A 23105-nucleotide genomic window follows, 5' to 3' on the forward strand; every position below is an offset into this window, starting at 1 on the left:
TCGATTCAAGGCACTTCCAAGCTTCATTTTTAAGCTCATTCAGTTTGTTGGCAGAATTTATTTCCTGGCTGGATGACTGAGGGCTCCAGCTTTTTGCTGACTACTGTCTGGAGACCACTTTCAGGTTTTAGAGGCCACCCACAGTTCCTTGCCAAATGGGCTTCTTCAGTATGACTGCTTACTGCATCAAGATATTGGGAGAATCACCTTTCCCCTATTATCTAACCTGATCACGAGAGTGACATCCTGTCATCTCTGTCATATTCCACTACTTGGAAGCAAGTCACAGGCCTTGCTCACACTCAAGGGAAGGGGATTATATAAGGACTGAACACCAGGAGGTGAATCTCACTGGGGGTCTCCTAAGAGTCTGTCTGCCACAGTAATTAATGATAAAGTGTCAGTTTCCCTAAGTGTGACCTGGATCAATGTGACTTTTAAAAGAGTGGAGCTTACCGCTTCTCCACATTGGAATGAGGGACTGTGGTCGCCTCTTGATTTTCCATTCAAAATAGTATGTGTTAATTATAAACCATCTCTTATGAACCAAGAGACACTTCTGCCTCAAAAACAAAGAAAGAAGTTTTGTTAGAATATTATGAAAGGGGAGGGGACATAAAGAGGGCAAAAAAAACTTTCATATAAAATGGAAGTAAAGGACGCCTGGATGGCTCAGTTGGTCAAGCATCTGTCTTCAGCTCAGGTAATGATCCCGAGTTCCTGGGATTGAGCCCCACATCCGGCTCCTTGCTCAGTGGGGAGCCTGCTTCTCTCTCTCCCTTCACCCCTCCCCTGGCTTGTGCTCTCTTGCTCTTTATCTCAAATAAATAAAACCTTTAAAATAAAATAAAATTAAAGGGAAGTAAGTTGCTAATTCACTTTAAAACTCAAATTTATTTAAATAAACTGTCAGTTCTAAACTGAGATGTACTCCACCTGAGTAATCCCATTAGTGGTTTGAGAAACGAATACTATGAATTGTGCTCTGGTCCTGTTTGCATAACTGATCCTATAAGGACCAGTGTTTAGTTCTTATGTCCTAGTTTTCTTTCCTTGGTAACATCTGGATCCCCCTTCTAAATTCTGGAGTTCTCCAGTTTGTATTTTCTTTAATTCTGTGACCTAACCCTTGTCTGTGGCCCACTTATTCTTGGGTCAAATGGGTTTGATTTTGCCCAATTCTGCCATGACGCACAGAGATATTTCAGGGAAATGAATCATTATACTGCACTGAGCCTTAAGGAAAAGATGTTGTGTAAATATAACAAATTTGCATATCAAAAGTATTTCTTCCCCCATACCCATTAGTTGTATCAAGGTATGTATGTACCTGTATCGAGATATGCTCTTTGACCTTTCTGGTAGAGGTGCCTAAACAACTCTCAGTCATGCTGGTTATGAGATTGACCATTGTAAATGGAGTCCTGTGACTGAGTCTAACAAATCTTGATCTGGAAGCTGGCAACTCAGGACTTTCTAAGGGTTTCTTTGCTTTCTGGATCAAATCTCTCAGCTTCTTTGGTCTCCTTTTATTGTGTGACAGGATGCTGTACTTTAGCTTATGTTCAAAATGACAGAAGCTTAAGTTTAATTCAATTCCCAAGAGAAGAAAGACTTAATTAAGCTTTTCTAATTAATAGCCTTAGGGATTAGTCTATGACCAGGGTCTGAGTTAACAAGAACTCTTTTTGACCTAGAAACCTACCAGAAACTGTTCACCGGAGGATTTGGTGGCTTGGAGTAAGGGACCTTGTGGCCCTGGTCAGTCTTAACATGTCATGGTAGGGCATCTCAGATTTCATTTTCAGATTTCACCTTCTGAGTGTGCTATTGATTGGTACCTGCTAGAACAGTTTCCCCATAATACGAATTTGGGTTGTACTGCTGTAATGCCCTCAAGCAATCCCTTGTCACTGGTATCTCCTTTTATTTTAAGGCGACTCTTCTTCTTAAACCAAATTCCCAGCTTCAGCAAGAAGAATCCAAAAGCAAAACTGCCAGAAATTGGCTCTTGGTCGTTCCTTTATGCAATTAAGTTGTAATTAATTGAGTTCCCACCATGTGCTGAAGAGCATAGTGTTAGGAAATGGGAATACAGAGAAAAGTCTAACTGGTTAGCAAACACACAAAGAGATCGTCCACCAAACCAGTACTCAAGGAAATGCAAACTAAAACAGTAGTAGGATTGAACACCTATTGTGGACCAGGATACAGCAATGAATGAAATACATATATATTTTATATGTATAGTATACACATACACACAACAAACCTGTGTGCAGTAGATGATAAAAAGTACTCTAGATAAAAATAAAATAGGAAATGGGGATAAAAGTGGTGTGGAGGATGGAGTTTGGGAGCCCTATCTTTACTCCCACTGCAGAAGGCTGGTGTGGAATGATTGTTTCAGATGCTTTGGAACTCCTAGGCTCCTTAACCATAATCATGCAGAGACAGGGGACATGCAAACAAAAGGGAATCTTGCCTTACCATATTAATGCTTCATCCCTGTGGAAATACATGAATGTGGATCCTGGTGCTGGTGGTGTTAGCCTCAGGTCTAATTGGGAAAATTTTACTGTCCATAGTATTAATGGACTGGAAGCCAATTCATATATGGCTGCATATGTGGCTGCATATGAGTCTATGTATGTGAATTTCGGGAGACAAAATGTATGATTAGTGCTTATTACTGGAAATATTGACAAGGAACCTAGTTTCTACAATTTGGGGATGAAAAAAACTTTTTTATTACTTTGCATTATACCCTCCTTTTATCCCTAACTCCTGTCCCCCCTAACAATTTAAACAGTAGGCGGTCAAAATTTCTGTGCACAAGGATCTTTCTTTTTCTCTAATACACACACACACACACACACACACACGAGTTTCAGATCAGATTTTCTACATACTGTTTTACTTTTAATTTATTAGAAGGGAAATTTCTCTCTTGTGGCTAAATCTTTGCACCCTAAATTTTTCTAAAGTCTGCTTTTATGACTAAGCTATAAATCTTTAAAAATAGAGATTTACAGTGGAAATGCCGACTTCTTTGTATTATATCAGGTCAAAATGTCTAGCTAATTGGTATGCATTTGTTCGTGCATATGTCATAAACCAGGATTATGTTTTAGCCCAGGCCTTATATGTGACCACACATGGGGCAGATAGGTGTGGTCCAGTTCAGATGTGTTAATGTTTTTCTTTTTTTATGGTAAATTGGGTAGTATGAGGCATTGGTTTGGAAAAGCATGTGGGCAAGGCAGGCATTTAGGATTTATGGACCTTTACTTAGCCAGTATTGCCCTTATCTTTCCTCTACCATATCGACCTGTATCCACTAGGGGACATAAGAGCACCTACTAGAAGACAAAATGAAAGCCAGACCAGATTAACATTTTAACACTGGACTAGTATGATAGCAGAGACTCATTTTTTAGCCTCATAATTCATAAAGACGTTATACATTCTGTTTAAATTTTAATCATCATGGGAAACTTTTTAAGGCAGAATCAGTATTTTATGTTAGTAATTATGGAATGAGAACTAGCACACAGCTAACTAGCAAGTTGTGCCATCTAACAGCATGCATTTGTCATTAAGTTCCTATGTGGTCTACTGAAGCTATGTTGACAATGATTCCGAATTTGCAAATTACTTTATACAAAAAAGAATTCTCTTTTAGGTTCAGGAGGTGAGACATCTGGGGAGAACATCTACCATCAAATTCCAAGAAACAAAAATCAGGAGTAGTCTATATTTTGTATCCCAGCCACCTGCTCCAGAGCTGTGAATCCTGAGGCAGATCTGTAGTTAAGGGCATTACTGTTCCCAGCTTAATGATTCAGAAACTTAGGTTAGATTTTTATTTATTTACAGATTTCTTTTCTTTTCTTTTCTTTTCAGATATAATCTACATACAGAAAAGGGCAAAGTGATATAGTGCAATAAGTTTTGACAAATGTACACCCCGCATATATCAAGAAGTAAAACATTTCTTTCATCCCAGAAAATTTATTCCTGTCCTTCCCACATACCCAAATGTTTTCACCACACATTACTTTTGTCTGTTCTAGAATTTAACATAAATGGAATCAGTGTGTAGTCCATTGAACCCAGTTCTTCCAATCAGCCTAACGTGTGTGAGATTCATCCATGTTTTTGCATGTATCAGTAGTTTGTTCTTTTGTTGCAGAATAGTATTCCATAATGTGAACATACCACATTTTTAATACATTCTCTTGTTAATGGACACCTGAGCTATTCCTAGGTTGTTTTGTTTTGTTTTGTTTTACTATTAATGAATAAAATTGCCATGAACATCTTGTACAAGGTTTGGAAGAACATATTTAAAATTTTCCCTTAGGTAAACACTTAGCAGTTGAATTGCTGCAAGTATTTTGAAGCTCTGTGATTATGTAATAAGCATTTTGTGTTGAACTCTTTCTTGTCTAATATTAATATAGCCACTTTAATCTTTGTAGTCCTAATATTTGCATGGTATTTCTTTTCTATCCTTTTACTTCCAACCTTTTCGTTTCTTTATATTTACTGTGTGTCTCTTGTGGACAACATAAGTCATATCTTGATTGACAATCTTTGCCTTTTAATAGAAGCATTTACTTCATTAACATTTAGTGTACTAATATGGTTGAATTAAAGTTTACAATTTTGCTATTTGTTTTCTATATGTCTCATCTGTTTCCTAGCCTCTCTTCTTCCTTTTCTGCCTTATTTTAAAAGAAAATCAAATAATTTCTAGTTTACTATTTTAATTCTTTTACTGACTTTTCACCTGTACTTCTTGGCTGTTTTTTTTTTTTTTAGTGGTTACTCCAGCTATTATTATTTATATTCTTTTCACAGTCTACTTAGAGTTAATATACTATCTCACCACCCTTCATTCTTTGTGTGATTGTTTTCATATATAGACATCCCAAAGTATGCTATAATTTTTCCTTTAAATGCTCATATGTCTTTTAAGTTAAATTAGAACATACTGAATTATATATTTATATTTACCATCTGTTATCAATTTTCCTTAGCCTAAAAAATTCCCTTTAATGTTTTTTGTAATGCTGGTCTGCTGGCAGTGAGTTCTCATTTACCTCAAAATGCCTTTAATTTTTCCTTCTTCTTTGGAAAACAGAATTTGGTGTTTTTAATTTTGAGTCTTGTTCTTTAAGATTTATTTATTAGAGAGAGAGAGAGCCAGCACGAGCCAGGGCGGGGTGGGGGGGAGCAGAGGGAGAGGGAGATGGACAACCAGACTCCCTGCTGAGCATGGAGCCCAACGTGGGGCTGGATCTCAGGATCCTGAGATCATGAACTGAGCCACCTAGGCACCCCTGAGTTTTGTTTTTTAATGCAGCACCCTAAAGATGTCATTTCTTTGTCTCCTGACCTCTGTTGTTTCTGATAAGAAGTTAGCCATTTCTCCTATTGTTGTTCCTCCCTCTGCAATGTGTCCTTTCTCTCTTCCTGCTTTTACAATTTTCTCTTTATCTTTGTTTTCCAGCGGTTTGACTATAATATCCATAGATGTGGTTTTCTTCATATTTATCCTTCTTGAGATTCTTCACTGAGCTTCTTGGATCTATATATTATGTTTTACAAAATATTTGGGGAATTTTGATCATGACTTCTTCAAATGTTCGCATAACCTATTCTCTCTTCTTCTTTAATTACACATATTTAGATGTTTTGGTATTGTCACATAGGTCATGAAGGCTTTGCTTCCCCCTGCCTCTATTTTATCTCTCTTGTTCAGATAGGATGATTTCTGTTGATCTCTCTTGTGTTCACTGACCCTTTTTTCTGCTCGTCTCCAGTCTGCTAGTAAACCTATCGAGTAAATTTTTCATTTCAGATACTATATTCTCAGGTCTGTAATTTCCATTTGGTTATTTATTATAGTTTCCATTTATCTTATTCTATTTCCCATCTGTTCATTTATGACCATATTTCCTTTACATCTTGGAGCTGCATGAAAGTTCTTGTCTGCTGTTTTCAACATCTGGGTTTATCCTAGGTTGCTTTCTATTTATTGATGATTCTCCACCCCCATTCTGTTATGGGACATATTTACCTGCTTCTTTGTATGTCTAGTTATTTTTTAATGTATAATGGACATTGTGATGTTGTTGAGATTGCAAATTTTGTTGTCTCCTTTAAATAGTGTTGAATTTTATTCCAGCAATCAGTTAATTTTCTGTCAGATCAGATTGAATCTTGTAAGGAGTGGTTTTTTTTTTTAATAAACTTTAAACTTTTCAAAAACTGTATTTCTAGAAGAGTTTTTAGGTTCATACCAAAATTGAATGGAAAGACAGAGTTTTCATAATGCAGAGTTATCCTATCAACTTTCTGCACCAAAGTGATACATTTGTTACAGTTGACACATAATATCACCCACAGTCCATAGTTTATATGAAGCTTCTTTCTTGGTATTATACATTCTGTGGGTCTTGACAACTATATAATGACATGTATCCACCACTATAGTGTACAAAACAGTTTTACTGCTCTAAAAATCCTCTCTGCTATGCTGATTCCTTCCTCCTTCCTTGGCAATCACTGATCTTTATAATATCCCCATAGTTTTGCCTTTTCCATAGTTTAGTAGAGTTGAAAGCATACAATGTGTAGCCTTTTTAGATTGGCTTCTTTCACAGAGTAATATGCATTTAAGGTTCCTCCATATCTGTTCATGGTTTGATGGTGCATTTCTCTTTAGCACTGAATAATATTCCATTGTCTGGATGTACCACAGTTTATTTATCCATTCACCTCCTGAAGAGTATCTTGGTTGCTTTCAAGTTTTGACAGATGGTCCTCTACTTAAAAATGGCTTGACTTTCAATTTTTCAACTTTAAGGTAGGGATGTGAAATACATGTCTAGTAGAAACCATACTTCGAATTTGAGTTTTCTTCTTTTCCTGGGCTAGTAAAATGTGGTATGATGCTCTGATGCCCTCTCAGGATGCTGCAGCAAGCCATAGCTCCCAGTTAGCCATATGAGCATGAGGGTATACAGTTGAGGCTTACAACCATTCTGTACCCATACAACCATTCAGTTTTTTGCTTTCAGAACAGTATTCGATGAATAATAGGAGATATTTAGTACTTTATTATAAAATAGTCTTTGTGTTAGATGATTTTGCCCAGCTGTAGGCTAATGTAAGTGTTCTGAGCATCTTTAAGGTAGGCTAGGTGAAGCTATCATGTTTAATGGGTTAGTTGTATTAAATGCACTTTTGACCCAATGATATTTTTTTTTTAAGATTTTATTTATTTATTTGTGAGAGAGAATGAGAGAGAGAGAGCATGAGAGGGGGGAGGGTCAGAGGGAGAAGCAGACTCCCTGCCGAGCAGGGAGCCCGATGCGGGACTCGATCCTGGGACTCCAGGATCATGACCTGAGCCGAAGGCAGTCGCTTAACCAACTGAGCCACCCAGGCGCCCGACCCAATGATATTTTCAACTTCTGGTGGACTTACCGGGATGTAACCCCTTCATAAGTCAAGGAAGATCTGTATGAATAAAGCTACTTCTGTCTTCTGGTAGAGATTGTAAAGAATTGGTATCATTTTTTCCTCAAATGTTTGGTAGACTACACCAGTGAACGCATCTGGAAAAGGATTATTTAATAAACTTGGTTAGAATGGGTGTAGAGTTGCCCCTACTCTAAGACTAGAATAGCCCCACTTCTAAGGCCTGTCCTTTCTGAGGTATCTGGGTATTCAGTGAGGTCTCCCCACTGAGGCTGGGAGGGACATTCTATGTCTCCCAGCTCTACACATTTTCAGGAATCTCTGTATAGCCCCCAAACTCCCAGGCAGCTCTTTTCTGCCGGGTCTTGTAGAGTCTTGTCCTGGTGCCCTGGGTATATGCAGCTTAGTCTTTAGATAAATACTTTCAGAGTTTCATACAAATTTCTGTAGTTCTGTTCTTCGAAGCTCCATTCTCTCTGGTATCCCACTCTTAAAATTCCAGTTACTTCAGCTGTTCCAAACTCTGATCTTTGCTTTCCCAGCTCAGTGAGATAGATGTGCTCTGCTGGCCACCTCCCTATGCCACAGTCTACAGAGTGTCTTCAGACAGACTGTAGGCAATTGTGGGACTCATCTCACTTAATTCCCCTCTCTCTAGAATCATAATCCTGCCCTGCCTATTGTCTACCATCTAAAATTAGTTGCCAAATATATTATGCCCAGCTTTAGAGATGTTTATGGTGGGGAAAATATTCTGGTACCAATTACTCAATTACAGCTAAAAGGAGAAGTCTTGTTTGTTTGTTTGTTTTTCAAAATGTCTTTGACCAGATATTAAGGTGCATATATAAGCAAAGACTCCATAAGGCCAGAAAAGCTGCTGGAGCTTTGTGAGCTGAATGGAGATTCCAGAGATTATACAGTGCCCTGGAAACAGGAGTTCTGGCCATCCAGAGTGGGAAGACCCCATTGAATAAATGCAGGCACTCTTTTGAGATCCCCAGAAGATCCATGCCTTAGGAATGGGGGCTACTCTAGCTCCAGAGTCAGGGTAGAAGGTTGGGTTTTAAAAACTAGTTTCCAGGGCGCCTGGGTGGCTCAGTTGGTTAAGTGACTGCCTTCGGCTCAGGTCATGATCCTGGAGTCCCTGGATCGAGTCCCGCATCGGGCTCCCTGCTCGGCGGGGAGCCTGCTTCTCCCTCTCCCACTCCCCCCTGCTTGTGTTCCCTCTCTCACTGTGTCTTTCTCTGTCAAATAAATAAATAAAATCTTTAAAAAAAAAAAAAAAACTAGTTTCCATTTGTTTTGTGCAGAACGAAGAAGACAGGCATTGTTCCACGGATCTTTCCATCAAGTTGGCTTGAATAAATTGGTTTACATTAAATAGTGTAAGTTAATGCCAACTGGGTGCCTAAATACGGAGTTAGCACTAAAGGAGTCTTCAGCATACCTTCCATGTGATTTATTAAAGGAGGATAATTTACGAGGAGAATCTCTTCCTGTGTTGTTTTTCCCCCTCTTATGACCACTGGCCATACTTTATGTTTCCAGATCTGGAAAAATCCCTCCAGTGCTGAAAGACTAATGCCCTTTGCCATCTTAATTCCCAGAGCCCCATAAGCACAATGAAAGTTCACTGTATAATTTATTCATTTAAAAAAATAAAAATGTTCTGCTAGTGTTAAAAATATTTGTTTTTAAAAGAATGTGTTTATGAAGAAATATTTTAAAGCCTTTTATCAAGAGTATTTGTCTCATTACATATAAATATTTGTGATCTAGTAGAGCTAGAACACATAGGTTTTTAGAAGGTTGAATACAGTATTTCTATGGTGCTAAACACTGTCTTAGTCTTTAAAGGGAGTATATTGCATACTGGATTTGAAGAAGTAGAGGAGGAGCTACTCTTAAGCACATACTCTGTTTTCTGAAATGTTTCCATTCTTCTATCTGTTCTGTCTTTCATAGGTCATCTAACACACACTCCCTTAGATGACAAACTGTCACATGTCAAAGAAAAGTAGATGCAAGATAAGGAAATCAACTTGCATTATTTGAAGTTGGCTAGATTTTCTCTATAAAGCTTTTTTGCATTTTTAATTTCTAACTGCATTTTGTATTTTCACAATAGTAAAGGATAGGAAGAGCCATGAGTGAATAATAATTTCTAAAGAAAATACTCAAGAATACTTCATGGAGAAACCACTCGGGAATAAATTTAAAGTTTAGTATGGAATATGCAATGTGCAGTTTCATTGCTGTAGAAGCTTTAGTCCACAGACAAGGTTTCATCTGGAAGGACTTTTAAAAAATAGTTGAGATAATTTTAGTGCTTTGGGACAAAAAAAAGAAAGGAGAGCAGTTTGAATCAGCAATTCTTCAGAAGTTTGTGGTAGAGTAATAATAAAAATATGGATTCTGACCTCAAAAAAGCTGACTAGCATGAATGAGTGCTTATATTCCTTTTTAAAAATCTCATAAATTTTAGGTAAGAATGTAATGGCCCAAACAATATTTCTTTGAATTTGAAAAAGACTGTTTATATAATTCAAATAACTTGTCCAAAAATTCAGACTTAGATAACTTTTTAAAAAATGGAGCAATCCATTTTTCTGGCATCAAGTCCTTGACAATTAGCACAGTCAGTCCTGGGGTCCTCTTGCCTCTTCTACTCATGACTGCCAGGAAGGTGGTGCATGTTATCTCAGCTTTCAGCAGATGAAACTGGGTTTCTTAAAGACATGGACTTTGTATGCTTTTTCCCGTTCTCTCAACGCCCAACCCAGCTAGCCTAGTGCCTGGTACATGATAGTTGCTTAGAAAATGTTTTCAAAATGACAAAAATCAATGAGTCTTCTTTAATGCCAAAGACATTATAATGGGGACAATATGGAGATTTGTTCATTATTTCCTCCCCTAAACATAGGTGATTTGTACTTTTAGAAAATGGTGTTAACCCTTTTCCTAAGCAAAAAGTTGGGGAAGAATGTAGTCAGAATTCAGAATTATAGATCACAGCAGTTCTTGCAGAAATTTTTCTTACAGGGACGCCTGAGTGGCTCAGTCGGTTAAGCGTCTGCCTTCGGCTCAGGTCATGATTACAGGGTCCAGAGATAAGCCTGGTGCAGGGAGCCCGCTTCTCCCTCTCCCTCTGCCTGCCGCTCTGCCTACTTATGCTCTCTCTCTCTCTCAAATAAATAAATTCTTTAAAAAAAAAGAATTTGGGGCACCTGGGTAGCTCAGTCGGTTAGGTGTCTGCCTTCGGCTCAGGTCACGATCCCAGGGTCCTGGGATTGAGTCCCGTGTCAGGCTCCCTGCTCAGCGGGGAGCCTGCTCTTCTGCCTACTTGTGCTCGCTCTCTATCTCTTTGTCAAATAAATAAATAAAATCTTTAAAAAAAACTTAAAAAATTAAAAAAAAAAAAAGAATTTTTTCTTACATAAGTCTACCTGCTAGAAGAATTAAAAAATATTTGAACTCTATAGGTTATCTGGGACCTTTTATCTTGCAGGGCATTTTGGTAAAATAGCTGTTCTAACTTATACAGACACGTTTTAATGACTTCATAATAATAGTTCACATTGGTGACAGTTTCATATTTATTTGTATCAGTCCCCTCAGGGTATATTTTTAGATTGCGCACAGGCACACACACATGTCATACCTTTGCACATATCTTTCTATTCCATTAGAATAAATTCTTACATGTGAAGACGCTACATTGTATTATATATACATCTTGTACAATTATTGTAAGGATTAAATTAGATAATATTATAAAGCCTTATAACAAAGCCTGACAGTACAATCTCAAGGGTTTTTGGTAGTAAGGCTATTGTTGGTTGTTTTTATTATCTCAGTCTTCCCACTAGACCTTGAGTCCCTTGATAAAATAACTGCTGCAGTTAGAAAAACATCAGAGATCCCAACTCCAAGTGGCTTGAACAATAAGTAAATGTATGATTCTTTATTGAAAAATAAGGACATTTCGTGACAGGAAGGTCAGAGGAGGGGTGAGTTCAGCACTGGCTAATAGAAAATCTCAAGAGTATCATGAAGAACTAAACTGTGGCCTTATGTGCCACCTGCCATCCTCAGTGAGTCAGCTTTATCCTCAAGCCAGGCCTAGTCACTGATACAGTGCTTACCCTGGCTCCAGCAGTCATATTTGAATGAAAACAAGAAAAGATCCAGCTCTTCATAAGGGTCTATATTTAAGTTACTCTTTTAACCTCTCAGTAAGGAAGGCTTTTTCAAAAGCCCCTAGTGGGTTTATCCTCGTATTTCATTTGCCATCATTGAATAAATGGAATGGGACCACCATGATTCCTACACAGTAGGAAATACACTTTATACCATGACTAAGATACCCATCACCCATATATTTGTGTATATGTATATGTCTTTCATAATTAAACATAATTCAAAATAAAAGCTTCTCAAAATAATACCCATATACATGATAAAGTTAAATATGATTTTATTTATAATTAAATGTTTTTTAACCCTCAAATACAAAAAAAAATTAGATTTAATTCAATGTATAGTTACAAGGTTCATGAATTTGTTCCAGTCTAGAATACATGAAGACTGTGAGCATATATGATACACTATTGAGCCTATTCTTTTAAATTCTGATTGAGTCAAAATTGAAAATACTTTTTTACATTAATAGGTCACTGTGAGTGGTAAAATAATCTTAGTAATAATTCATACAGACAAGACTCCTGAGTAAATTTTATACTCAAGGAGATGGGATATACATGGTTGTAAGAATCAGAGCTTTGCCATCAATGATAAACTTCTCATGCTTTTTTTTGATACTTTGCTTCATAAATCTGTAGAGTTACTCTTTAACCTCTCCATCAATCATGACCATCATTTATCAGAAGATCCAATGAGATTTCCATGAACAAAACACATGTTCCTGGCCAATTTACGCATTCCTCTCACATGATATTCTCAATTGGCTGCATTATTTATTGCACTGTTCGTTCCATGTTGAGAAAATGTGCAACACACTTGATATGGTCTTTTTCTTTCTTGACTTTTTTATGCTGGTGGCAAGCCACCAAATTAACTTTATGACCCTCTAATTGGTCAGAACCCTCAGTTTGAAAACCACTGATTTTACTGTTATCATCTGCTGGAGTGGGGGCCAGCCTGTCCAAATCATATGGCCTTCTAGAGGTAGAGTAGATGCATGAAACACAGCTGGGCTTCTGTTTGGAAGGAGGAAAAGAGGGTTGGAGGTCAGAGGTAGGATAGGCAACCAAGACTGTCCAGCTACAGGGACTGCTTACTACTTACTTAGCTATCCCAAGCGTCTGGTGTGATTTGACATATGTGGAGTTGTTTGCCTTTATTCTAATGGCTCCCAACTATTACTTTTAGTTTTTCCTATTTGTTCATAGTTTTGTCTCTTTCTCAGATATTTTTCTTGTTGATATCATTGTGCTTGCCACTATGTTGTCCATCATCTCCTACCCTCTCATTTTTAAAAGCCCCCTTTCATTTTGCTGCTTCTCATCTACTTAGACCAAGACAAGACTATCCAGCTTCTTAAATGTTGTGGCTCAAAAGAAATCAGGCTCTCGGGGCACCTGGGTAGCACAGTTGGTTGAGCGACCGACTCTTGGTTTTGGATGAGGTCTCATCTCAGGGTTGTGAGATCGGACCCCATGTCAGGCTCCATGCTCAGTGTGGAGTCTGCTTGGGTTTCTCTCCCCGCCCCGCAATAATAAAATCTTTTTAAGAAAAAGTAATCAGGTTCTCAGCAAGGTTTTAGGTTTTTCTTTATGATCCTTTTCATGATTATGTTTGCTTATTAGGATTTTTAAAATTATGTCTGTGGTTTTAGCTGTGGCCTAGATAACCAACGAGGTTATCTCTGAAATACAAAAGTACTCCTGCACCCTTCAGTCTTTCAGAACAAAACTTCTACTCTTATTAAAAGATAATAACATAGTCACAATACCTAGGGACTCTATTAACTGTATGGTGTTCCTGGGAGTTTAAGGTTATCAAAATTAACCTTGTTTTCTTGAAACACATGGAGAAGGATGCTGACCCACAGTTTCACATGTGGGAACAACTAGAGGATCTTTAATTTTAGAATTAAGAATAACATCAAGTATATTATGAAGTACTCATCAGTTAGCCGACAAATATTTACTTTCAAATACTGTCTTTTATAAATTCTAAGCTACACATTTTCTTACATTTTCACATTTCTGAAATCAGGATGCTTCTGAACAATTAATCGTGTCTTACAGTTGCTGTTGGCCTCATGGCAAATCATGGTGTAGTTTCTGTGTGTCCTCGATTGTTAATCTTGGAGTTATGACTGAACAGCAAACCCTTCACTGTTTCAGTCAGCAAACTGTTGAACAGTAAAACATGTAAGGACCTTTAAGGAAAGAATAGTTTTGTTGTTATCCAGAGTCTCTTCTGTTGATACTTTCCATTAAGATTAAGATAGAACCACTATCAAAGCTTACAGAATGAGCATCGGAAGCTTTAAAGAAAATCTCAGGGACTAGAGAATATTACTCTTTCAGGAAATGCTACATTACCTAGGATCTTAATAGAGTAAAAGACAATACTAAATGGAAAAACTTGGACATCTAAGACTCTGAGTAAAAAACTTAGACCAGAAGATTTGAATGCTGAATGTGAAGAAATTTTAGGAATACCTTAACCAGTTTAGATTGCTTATATTTTCCTTTTTATCTATGCATGATAGACGATTTAAGAACTTTCTAAATAAGTCTAAAAGAATTCTTTCAATTCAAAAAATAAAAATTTCAAGTAATAAAGCATTGTGTCATCATGATTTAATAGGCAGTGTATTTTCTTTCTTAGTGGTAAATAAAATAACAGTGCATCTTATAAGCAAAGTATCTTTTTTTTTTTTTAAGATTTTTATTTATTTATTTGAGAGAGAATGAGAGACAGAGAGCACGAGAGGGAAGAGGGTCAGAGGGAGAAGCAGACTCCCTGCCGAGCAGGGAGCCCGATGTGGGACTCCATCCCGGGACTCCAGGATCATGACCTGAGCCAAAGGCAGTTGCTTAACCAACTGAGCCACCCAGGCGCCCAGCAATAGTATCTTTAATGTGATGAAACATGAGACTTTGATTTGCTGTCAGACTTATTGTATATTAGTGTATACACTATCCTACTATAATTTACTCTCTCTTCTCTTAAGAAGAACTAAGGGATAATATACACATGTAAGTGAAGATAACACTGCCGGGTACTGTGTGAATGATGGAGACTAGTATGTCTCAAAGTGTGCTCCTGGGACCAGCAGCAACAGCATCACCCGGAAGCTTCTTAGAATGCAAATTCTCAGGCCCCCCACCTAAACCTACTGAGTCAGAAACTCTGGATAGGGGGCCTGGCAGCCTCTGTTTTAACAAGCTGTTCAGGTGATTTTGAGGGCAAACTAAGGTTTGAGAACCACTGCTCTGGTAGAATTCTGGGAAAGCAAAAATTACCGGTGCTGTTGTATTGAAGTTAGGTGTATGAGTGATTTAGAGAGTAAGAAAACAGATTCCTTAAGTTCAGCTCAATTACATACTAACCATATGTTTAAGAAAAATGAAAAAATTTACTATGCTGTGTCTCAGCCAGCTACCAGTAATATAGGTATGTAATGAAATAGTCCAAAAACTGCATGTCCTTCACTTTGGGTTGACATTTGATCTTTGTCTTTTTAGCATGATGTATCTCAGACTTTACTCAAGGCAACACTGGACAGTGTTGTAGAAGAATGTGTCAGCTTTGTGGGAGTGGATATTAACATCTGTTCAGAAGTTTTGTTAAGGTGAGACAAGAGGTCTGTGGCTGAAGATCACAGAATCTAAAGTTTAACTGACTATTCAGTTCAAATTTAGCTAAAATAAGGAGACATGTGTAAAGTTGTCAAGTATAGAAAATCTATGAGTTCATACATTGCTTGAGCTAATCAGTTTGAGGGGAAGACATCATTTAAGAAAAGAATTGTAACAATTCACATTATCATTTTTAATACTGCAAATCTAAAGTAAAGAACATATGGTAACCATTGAGTGCATTAGTGTTGCTAATAGAATTTAAATAAGGTTAATGTGGAAAAGAGCTGTTTCCCACCACATGAGAGTAGGTATTTTTCACCAGTTCAGTCTTGTGCATACATCTGTCAAAGGTGGCAGTAACCGAAAGATAAATTCTGAGGGTTCAAGGTATGGTTACCATATTTTTACCTTGATTCTGCAAGTCACATATCAAAATCCTTATCATACTATAATCACATCTTATATACTCTGTCCTGTTTTACTGTGGTTATAGAAGAGCTGCTTTTTTCGTTCACAGTTTTGCACTGATTACACAAATCTGCGGATGTAGCATGAAATTCTGGACCTCTGTAAAAGATCTGGACTCTTTTGCTTTGAGACTAGTATAGCAGAAAATATCCCTTACGTGTTAAGGTGTTGCTTTTCTACCACAGCTACAAACATTCCATAATTTCATGTATGGAATTCAATAATAGAATTAAAAATCTCTTAAATTGTAATTTTTTAATTAACACCAAGCAAACTACCCGTATTACAGTTTTTATATTTTTATACTAACCATGACATTCATGGATAAGTACATTCTGTAGTTCAAGTCTTTATGTTAATGAGAACAGGCTGATTAAAAAAAATAGGTTAGTACAATGCAACTGTAGCTGTTGTAACTTTTGCTGCTAACTCACTTTGTAAACTAAACAGGAATAGGCAGAATTATTACTTGCTTCATAAATACAAGGAATGTGAATAGTATAGAACTGTGGGGAGCAGTTCTTTTTCTTGTACCAGTGTGAACCAGTTTACCAGCATCTTTATGACAGCTACTGGTTTTATCATTATTCTGCATTCTCTTGTCCTTGTCTCCTCTTGGACAACTCCGTCCCCCTTTGTCTCTTTTATTTAGCTCCCTTTTGGAATACTATTAGAACTCTTGTGTCTGCCACATTACTTGTTTTGTTTGTTTTTTCTAGGCATATTGCAGGACTCAATGCCAACCGAGCCAAAAGTATTATTGAGTGGCGAGAGAAAAATGGGCCCTTCGTCAATCGAGAGCAGCTAAAGAAAGTGAAAGGTCTGGGTCCAAAATCTTTCCAACAGTGTGCTGGCTTCATCAGAATCAACCAGGATTATATCCGAACATTTTGCAGGTGATTAGTAAAGTATCTGCTCAGGGTTCTGTTATCACTCTCCTCTTTTACTATTGCCCCTCCTGCTCACTGGCCCCAATCCTAGGTGTCCATATGTTCATTCCTTCCTTCAACATGTGTTGACTCCCTAATCTTTGCTAGGCACTGGGAATCCAGCAGTGAACAAATCAACAAATTCACTGCTCTCATGAAGTTAAATTTTAACTAGTAAAATAAATAGTTTCAGATGTGTAAATTACACAAATTAAAACAGAGATGTGACACTGTCTTGGGGAACAGTATGAGTTTATTACGCTTTATATGAGTTATTCACTGAAAAGTTATTTGAGCCTAATTTTGAGTGAAATGAAGGAGCTAGGCACACAGGGATTGTAAGGAAAGTATTCTAGGCAGAACATATAGTACATGTGAGGGGTCCCAAGCATGACCAAATGCGGTGTATTCAGGAAATGAAACTAAGGCCAGTGTGATTGTAGCATCCCAAGTGGGAAGGATTTGTACAAGATAAGGTGACACAGAGGACTTTACAATGGCCACTTTATATTAACAGCTGTTTCCCTAAGTGTAGTTGGGCCTCCCCATTCCCTCCTCCCTGAAAACTGACCAAAGAATAATTATCAGTTGTGTAGATTAAGAACTAAATTCTTGCCCTTAATTGCTAATCCTGGTAGCACAAAAGCAAAGAAATTGGGTAAACTTCCTAGCATTTATAGCATTTAACATCATGAAAGAATAGTGGTTTTTTTTTTTAAGATTTATTTACTTATTTTAGAGAGAGTGTGAGTGGGGGGAAGGGCAGAGGGTGAGGGGGAGAGAGAGAATCTCAAGCATACACCCCTCTGAGTGCAGAGCCTGATGCGGAGCTCAATCCCAGGACCCCACGATCATGACCTGAGCCAAATTCAAGAGTTGGCTGCTTAACCTGAGCCACCCAGGCATCCCGAAAGAATAGTTTTTATGTATTTGCTACTTTGGGACTACCTGTTTCATTCATATTATTTTTTTCTTTTGACAAAATTATAATAGAGGTAATATGGAAAAATAATCTTTATTCTGTAAAAGACTAATAAGGGAAAACCAGCCCTGCTGGATAATAATAATAATAATATAAAATTATAGTTACATAACCATTTAGTTTTAATGTAGAAATGGAAGAGAATAGAGTCTGAAATTCACCAAAACATAGGCAGAATTTAGTTTATGATAAAGGAGAAGTTTCAAACAGTGGGGAAAATTGATTAACTGTCCAAGAAGCAGTCTTGCGACAACTGGCAGGAATTTGATATGCATAGGGGAAGCTCTAGTTCCACCTTATATCTTATACCCAAATACGACCCAGATGGATCATAGACTTAAATAGAAGTGAAACTGTAAAAGTACCAGAAGAAAACATGGGTAGGTTTTGCAGAACATCGGAGCGGTAGAAGGCCTTTTCTAAGTAGACAACAAAACCTAGAAGCTGGAAATAAAAAACAATTGAGGATAAAATAATCCCATGTTTCTTAGTTTATATGTTTTTGGAACACTTGGTTAGAAAATTCACACGGTATAAAAAAGAATACAATGAAAAATAAAGGGCACCTCAACCTCTCACTTCAAAATAGTTTCTTACATATTGCTTTCTGGAAGTAAATTTATACTTAGATCAACTTGTATATTTATTATTTAAAAATGCAGATAGAAGGGATTGTGCTGTCCAACTATTTGAAACTTGCTTTATTTGTTTCAGTAATATATCTTGGACTTCTTTCCACATGTTACATATAGATGTATGTCATTATATATAATGTCTGCATAATATTTAATTTATGGGTGGCCCATAACCTAATGTAATCAGTGCTGTATTGATGAACATTTGGGTTGTTTTTAAAGCCGTATGTTTTTTCAGCTGATAATGAAGTGCTTGAAAATTCATGACTGTTACATCTTGATAGATCATACCTTTATTCAGAATGGACTACTGCTATCTCATTGAGTGTTTTTTGCTTTGAAATCTATTTTATTTGTTAGCAGTGTTGCTACATTTGCCTTTTCAGTATGCTTGGTATTTTTTTTATTTTCAAACTTTCTATGACATTTAGTTTTTGATACGACTCTTAGAGACCAGTAGATTTCATGGTTTTGTTCAATTTTATATTCATACCTTCACATTTATTAGATTTATTGATATGTTTGGACTTAATCTTATATCTATTACATATTTTCTCATCATCATGCTTTCTGATTTCCTTTCATGCTGTTCGTTACATTTCTCAGCTAACAAGTTTTCCCACCTCATTTTTATCTCCCCTTAGTGATTTCAACTTGTATGTCTTTTTTTCTGGTGATTATCCTTAAGTGTCATTTGGACTGGCTTCTGCAGTTAATAGGTGTCTCTGTCCTCCTCCTGGAGAAGAGTAGCACCTTAGGACTTTACCCAGCCTTCTTCTCTTCAACTGTATGTCCCATGAGGAGATGACCTGGGATTTTAATTTTAGTTTCAGACTTCCCTTTATATATATTCCCGTAATCATGAGCAGTTAATAAGTTTTTATAGTCTCTGTGCTCATCACTGTTTCTTGTAGCCCCCACTATCACTTTTCTTGAACTTGTTGTTTTTGCCAGGAGTATATCCTTAAGAAATTCTTTTCATAGAGGGTATATTATATGGGTTATACTTTAGTCCTGACATGTCTGAAAATGATTTTAATTTGCCCTCCTATTTGAATGCTAGTTTGGTGAGATATATGATTCTAGATTCAAAATCATTTTCTCTCAGAACTTTTAAGATAATGGTTCACTGTGTTCTGGCATATGTTTATCAATGAGAAATCTGATGCCAGTCTGATTCTAGTTCCTTCTGAGGTAATCTCTTTTATATTTCTCTCTTGATTCTTAAATCATATTCTAAAGTTGCCCTATAATATGTCAAACCTGAGTCTTTTTCCATTCATCCTATTTTGTACTCAGTAGGTTCTTTTAATTTAAGAACTTGTAATTCTCTTCAGTTCTGGGAATTCGTCTTCTCTTTCTCCTTCTCCTTTTTATTTAATTTACTTACCCTCGTTTTTCTGTCTTCTCTTGTAAAATGCCAATTACACAGGCTGAAGCAGTTAAGATTGTTTTTGGCTTTAAGTAACAGGAAACTCTATTAATAGTGTTTAAATAAATACGTGATAATTTCTGTGAGGCGAATGGTCAGAATGTGGGTGCTGTTTGTGTGTATTTGCATGGCAGAGAAATAAACACATTTTAAAGACTTCTTTTCTTCCCAACCTTCCCTCCCCTCCCACTCCTTGCCTTTTTAAATGGTTACAGTAGTCAGCAAACTGAATCTGCCGGTCAAGTTCAGGGAGTTGCTGTGACATCTTCAGCAGGTGTTGAGGTCACAAATGAGAAGCAGGGCAAGAAGAAGAGCAAAACTGCAGTGAATGTTGTGCTGAAGCCAAATCCTTTGGACCAAACTTGTATTCACCCGGAATCGTATGACATAGCAATGAGGTAAGTCTGAGGCCCACGTGAGAATGCTCCATGGCCAGAGTGAGTTCCCTACAGCAAATGGCCTTTGTTTTGGCACAATGGAGACTTAAAAAATATGACCATGTTTAACATGACAACATTTTTCAGAAGTTCCGCATTGCTGAGTTATGTGGCACATCATTTTATTTCAGTGAGGAATGAAACCATTATTCCTGGAGCAGTGTCAGGCTAATAAACCCTGGTACTAATGGTGAAGTGTGTGTAATGGAAATTGCATGGCACTCTCCTCTGTTTGCTTTGGAAATTAACGAGACACAAATGACTAGCACCTGGCCTAAAGCTTGTGCTTATCTAAAGATAAAGCCCTTTTGAAAGTAAACAGCCAACTCTCAGATTTCTTAAGAAATATTGCCCTGCTAAGTTATTAGAGTCTAAGAAATGATGTACTTTTAATGAGCATACATTACACAGAATGATATGGGGGAGGTTTTTTGAGTACAAGAAAAAGTTTAATGTAAGGCATTAAAAGAAAAATGATTTTAATACCACATTTAATTAAAAATTTTTAATTAGTTAAAAAACAGTGTCTTGCTACATCACTAAATATTTTAAGACTTTTAGTGAGTTAAATGACAGTGGGTTTAAAAATAGTGAATATTTTAACTTTCACTGAATCTAGAGATTTTTAGCTTGTTTTGAAAAAGTTTCTGTTTGATTATTTTAATAAATGTAATTTGTTTCCTTTCATTTATTTATTTGAGAGAGAGAGAGTACGGGAGGTGGGGGGGTGGTAGGGGCAGGGGGAAAGGGAGAGAGAGAATCTTAAGCAGGTTCCACACCCGGTGCGGAGCCCGACGTGGGGCTCGATTTCACGACCCTGAGATCTTGACCTGAGCCAAAACCAAGAGTCAGAAGCTTAACTGACTGAGCCACCCAGGCATGCCTTGTTTCCTTTCCTTTCTTTTATTTTTATTTATTTATTTATTTATTTTTAAAAGATTTTATTTATTTGACAGAGAGAGGCACAGAGAGAGAAGGAACACAAGCAGGGGGAGTGGGAGAGGGAGAAGCAGGCTTCCCGCGGAGCAGGGAGCCCAATGCGGGGCTCCGTCCCAGGACCGTGGGAACAAGACCTGGGCCGAAGGCAGACGCTTAACGACTGAGCCACCCAAGCACCCCTCCTTTCTTTTAAAAGTGTTTAAAATTATAGACTATAGCACATCATAGAGAACTTGGGAAATAGAAAAAAAAGAAGTAAAAAATAATACTCTGTCAACATCAAAACAGTGGTACCTGTTTGTCCCCTAGAATTTTGTCATAGAAAAATTTAAACATATAGAAAAATAGAAGAAAAAAGTTTACAATGAATTCCTATGTACCCACACCTAGATTTTAATATTAACATTTTACTATGCTTGTTTTCTACTTATCTATCCATCTGTTTGTTCATCAGTCCATCTTATTTTATGCATTTCAAAGAAAATTGCAGACATCAGTATACTTTCAGCTAGTACTTCAGTATACATGTCATTAACTGGAATTCTATAATTCTTAACAGTATTTTTTCTTCTGAGGTAAAATTCACATACAATTAAATTTTAAGTGTATATTAGCTGAGTTTTGGCAAATAAATACCTATATCAGTCTAACCCAAACCCCTCTCAAGATTAAAAATAACAAAACAAAACGAAAAAAACCCTTGCCATCATCCTAAAACCTTCTCTTATGCCCCATCTTAGACAATCCCTGCCCCAGCCTCCTGGAGCTAACTGCATGTTTTAATTTGTTCTGCCAAAGAATAGTTTGCCTCTTCTAGCACTTGCTATGATACATACAGTTGTACTCTTGTGTAAGACTTCTTTCAGTATAAAGTTTAGAGATTTTTATCCATGTTGTAACAAGTATAAATAGCTTGTTTTTTTTTTATTGGCTAATATTTCATTTTGTGAATATACCATAATTTATTCTCCTTATCGAAGTACCTTTATACATTTCCAATTTTTGCCTTTTATGAGTAAAGCTGCTATGAACATTCTTGTACAGTTTTTGCTGTTGACATTTGCTTTCATTTTTCTTGGAAAAATACTTAGGAGAGGATTTGCTGGGTCATAAGGTAGGTGAATATTTTAGTTTTCTTAGAAACTTCTAGACTTTACTCCGATATGGTTGTACCATTTTACACTTTCACCAACAATATATGAGTTCTGGTTACTTCACATCTTCACCATTATTTGATGTTAGTCTTTTTAATTTTAGCCAGTCTCGTGTGTGTGTGGTAGTATCTCTTTGTGGCTTTAATTTGCATTTCTCTGGTGACACTGAGCACTTTCTCATGGCTTATTGGCCATTAGCATACCTTCTTTTGTGAACTCTGTTCATATCACTTAGCCATTTTCTGATTGAGTTGTTTACATTTTTATTAATTAAGGATGTGGGCATTTTTTTTTAATGTATTCTGGGTACTAGTTTTTTGTCAGTATATGTTTCACAAATAATTTGTCCCAGGTTGTTGTTTACTTCTTTATTTTCTTATTGGTGTCTTTTGATGAGCAGAGGTTTTGAATTTTGACAGTGTCTACTTTATCAATATTTCTCTTTTATAGTTATTGCTTTCCCTGTCCTGTCTAAGAAACTTTTGCCTACCTCAAATCATAAATGTATTTTTCAGTGTTTTCTTCCAAAAGCTTGATGGTATCAGCTTTTTTTTTTTTTTAAAGATTTTATTTATTTATTTGACAGAGAGAGACACAGCGAGAGAGGGAACACAAGCAGGGGGAGTGGGAGAGGGAGAAACAGGCTCCCCGCAGAGCAGGGATCCCGATGCGGGACTCGATCCCAGGACGCTGGGATCGTGACCTGAGCCGAAGGCAGTCGCTTAACCGACTGAGCCACCCAGGCACCCAGTATCACCTTTTACATTTAGGTCTGTGATACATCTGAGGTTACA

At 37.0% G+C, this 23105-nt stretch overlaps 1 protein-coding gene across 2 annotated transcripts in view; it reads left to right on the plus strand.

The window, feature by feature from the left end:
• Positions 1 to 23105, plus strand: part of SRBD1 (S1 RNA binding domain 1) — a 196640-nt gene that overhangs the window by 151415 nt on the left and 22120 nt on the right. The window contains exons 17-19 of one of the 2 annotated variants that reach the window (XM_021701193.1): positions 15219 to 15325; positions 16523 to 16699; positions 19997 to 20179. In XM_021701193.1, the coding sequence (XP_021556868.1) occupies positions 15219 to 15325; positions 16523 to 16699; positions 19997 to 20179 (467 nt within the window). The remainder of the gene's footprint in view (positions 1 to 15218; positions 15326 to 16522; positions 16700 to 19996; positions 20180 to 23105) is intronic. The other variant, XM_021701195.2, reaches the window with a different exon arrangement.

This window comes from Neomonachus schauinslandi, chromosome 10 (assembly GCF_002201575.2).
Source record: "Neomonachus schauinslandi chromosome 10, ASM220157v2, whole genome shotgun sequence".
In the NCBI taxonomy this organism is placed as follows: Eukaryota; Metazoa; Chordata; class Mammalia; order Carnivora; family Phocidae; genus Neomonachus; species Neomonachus schauinslandi.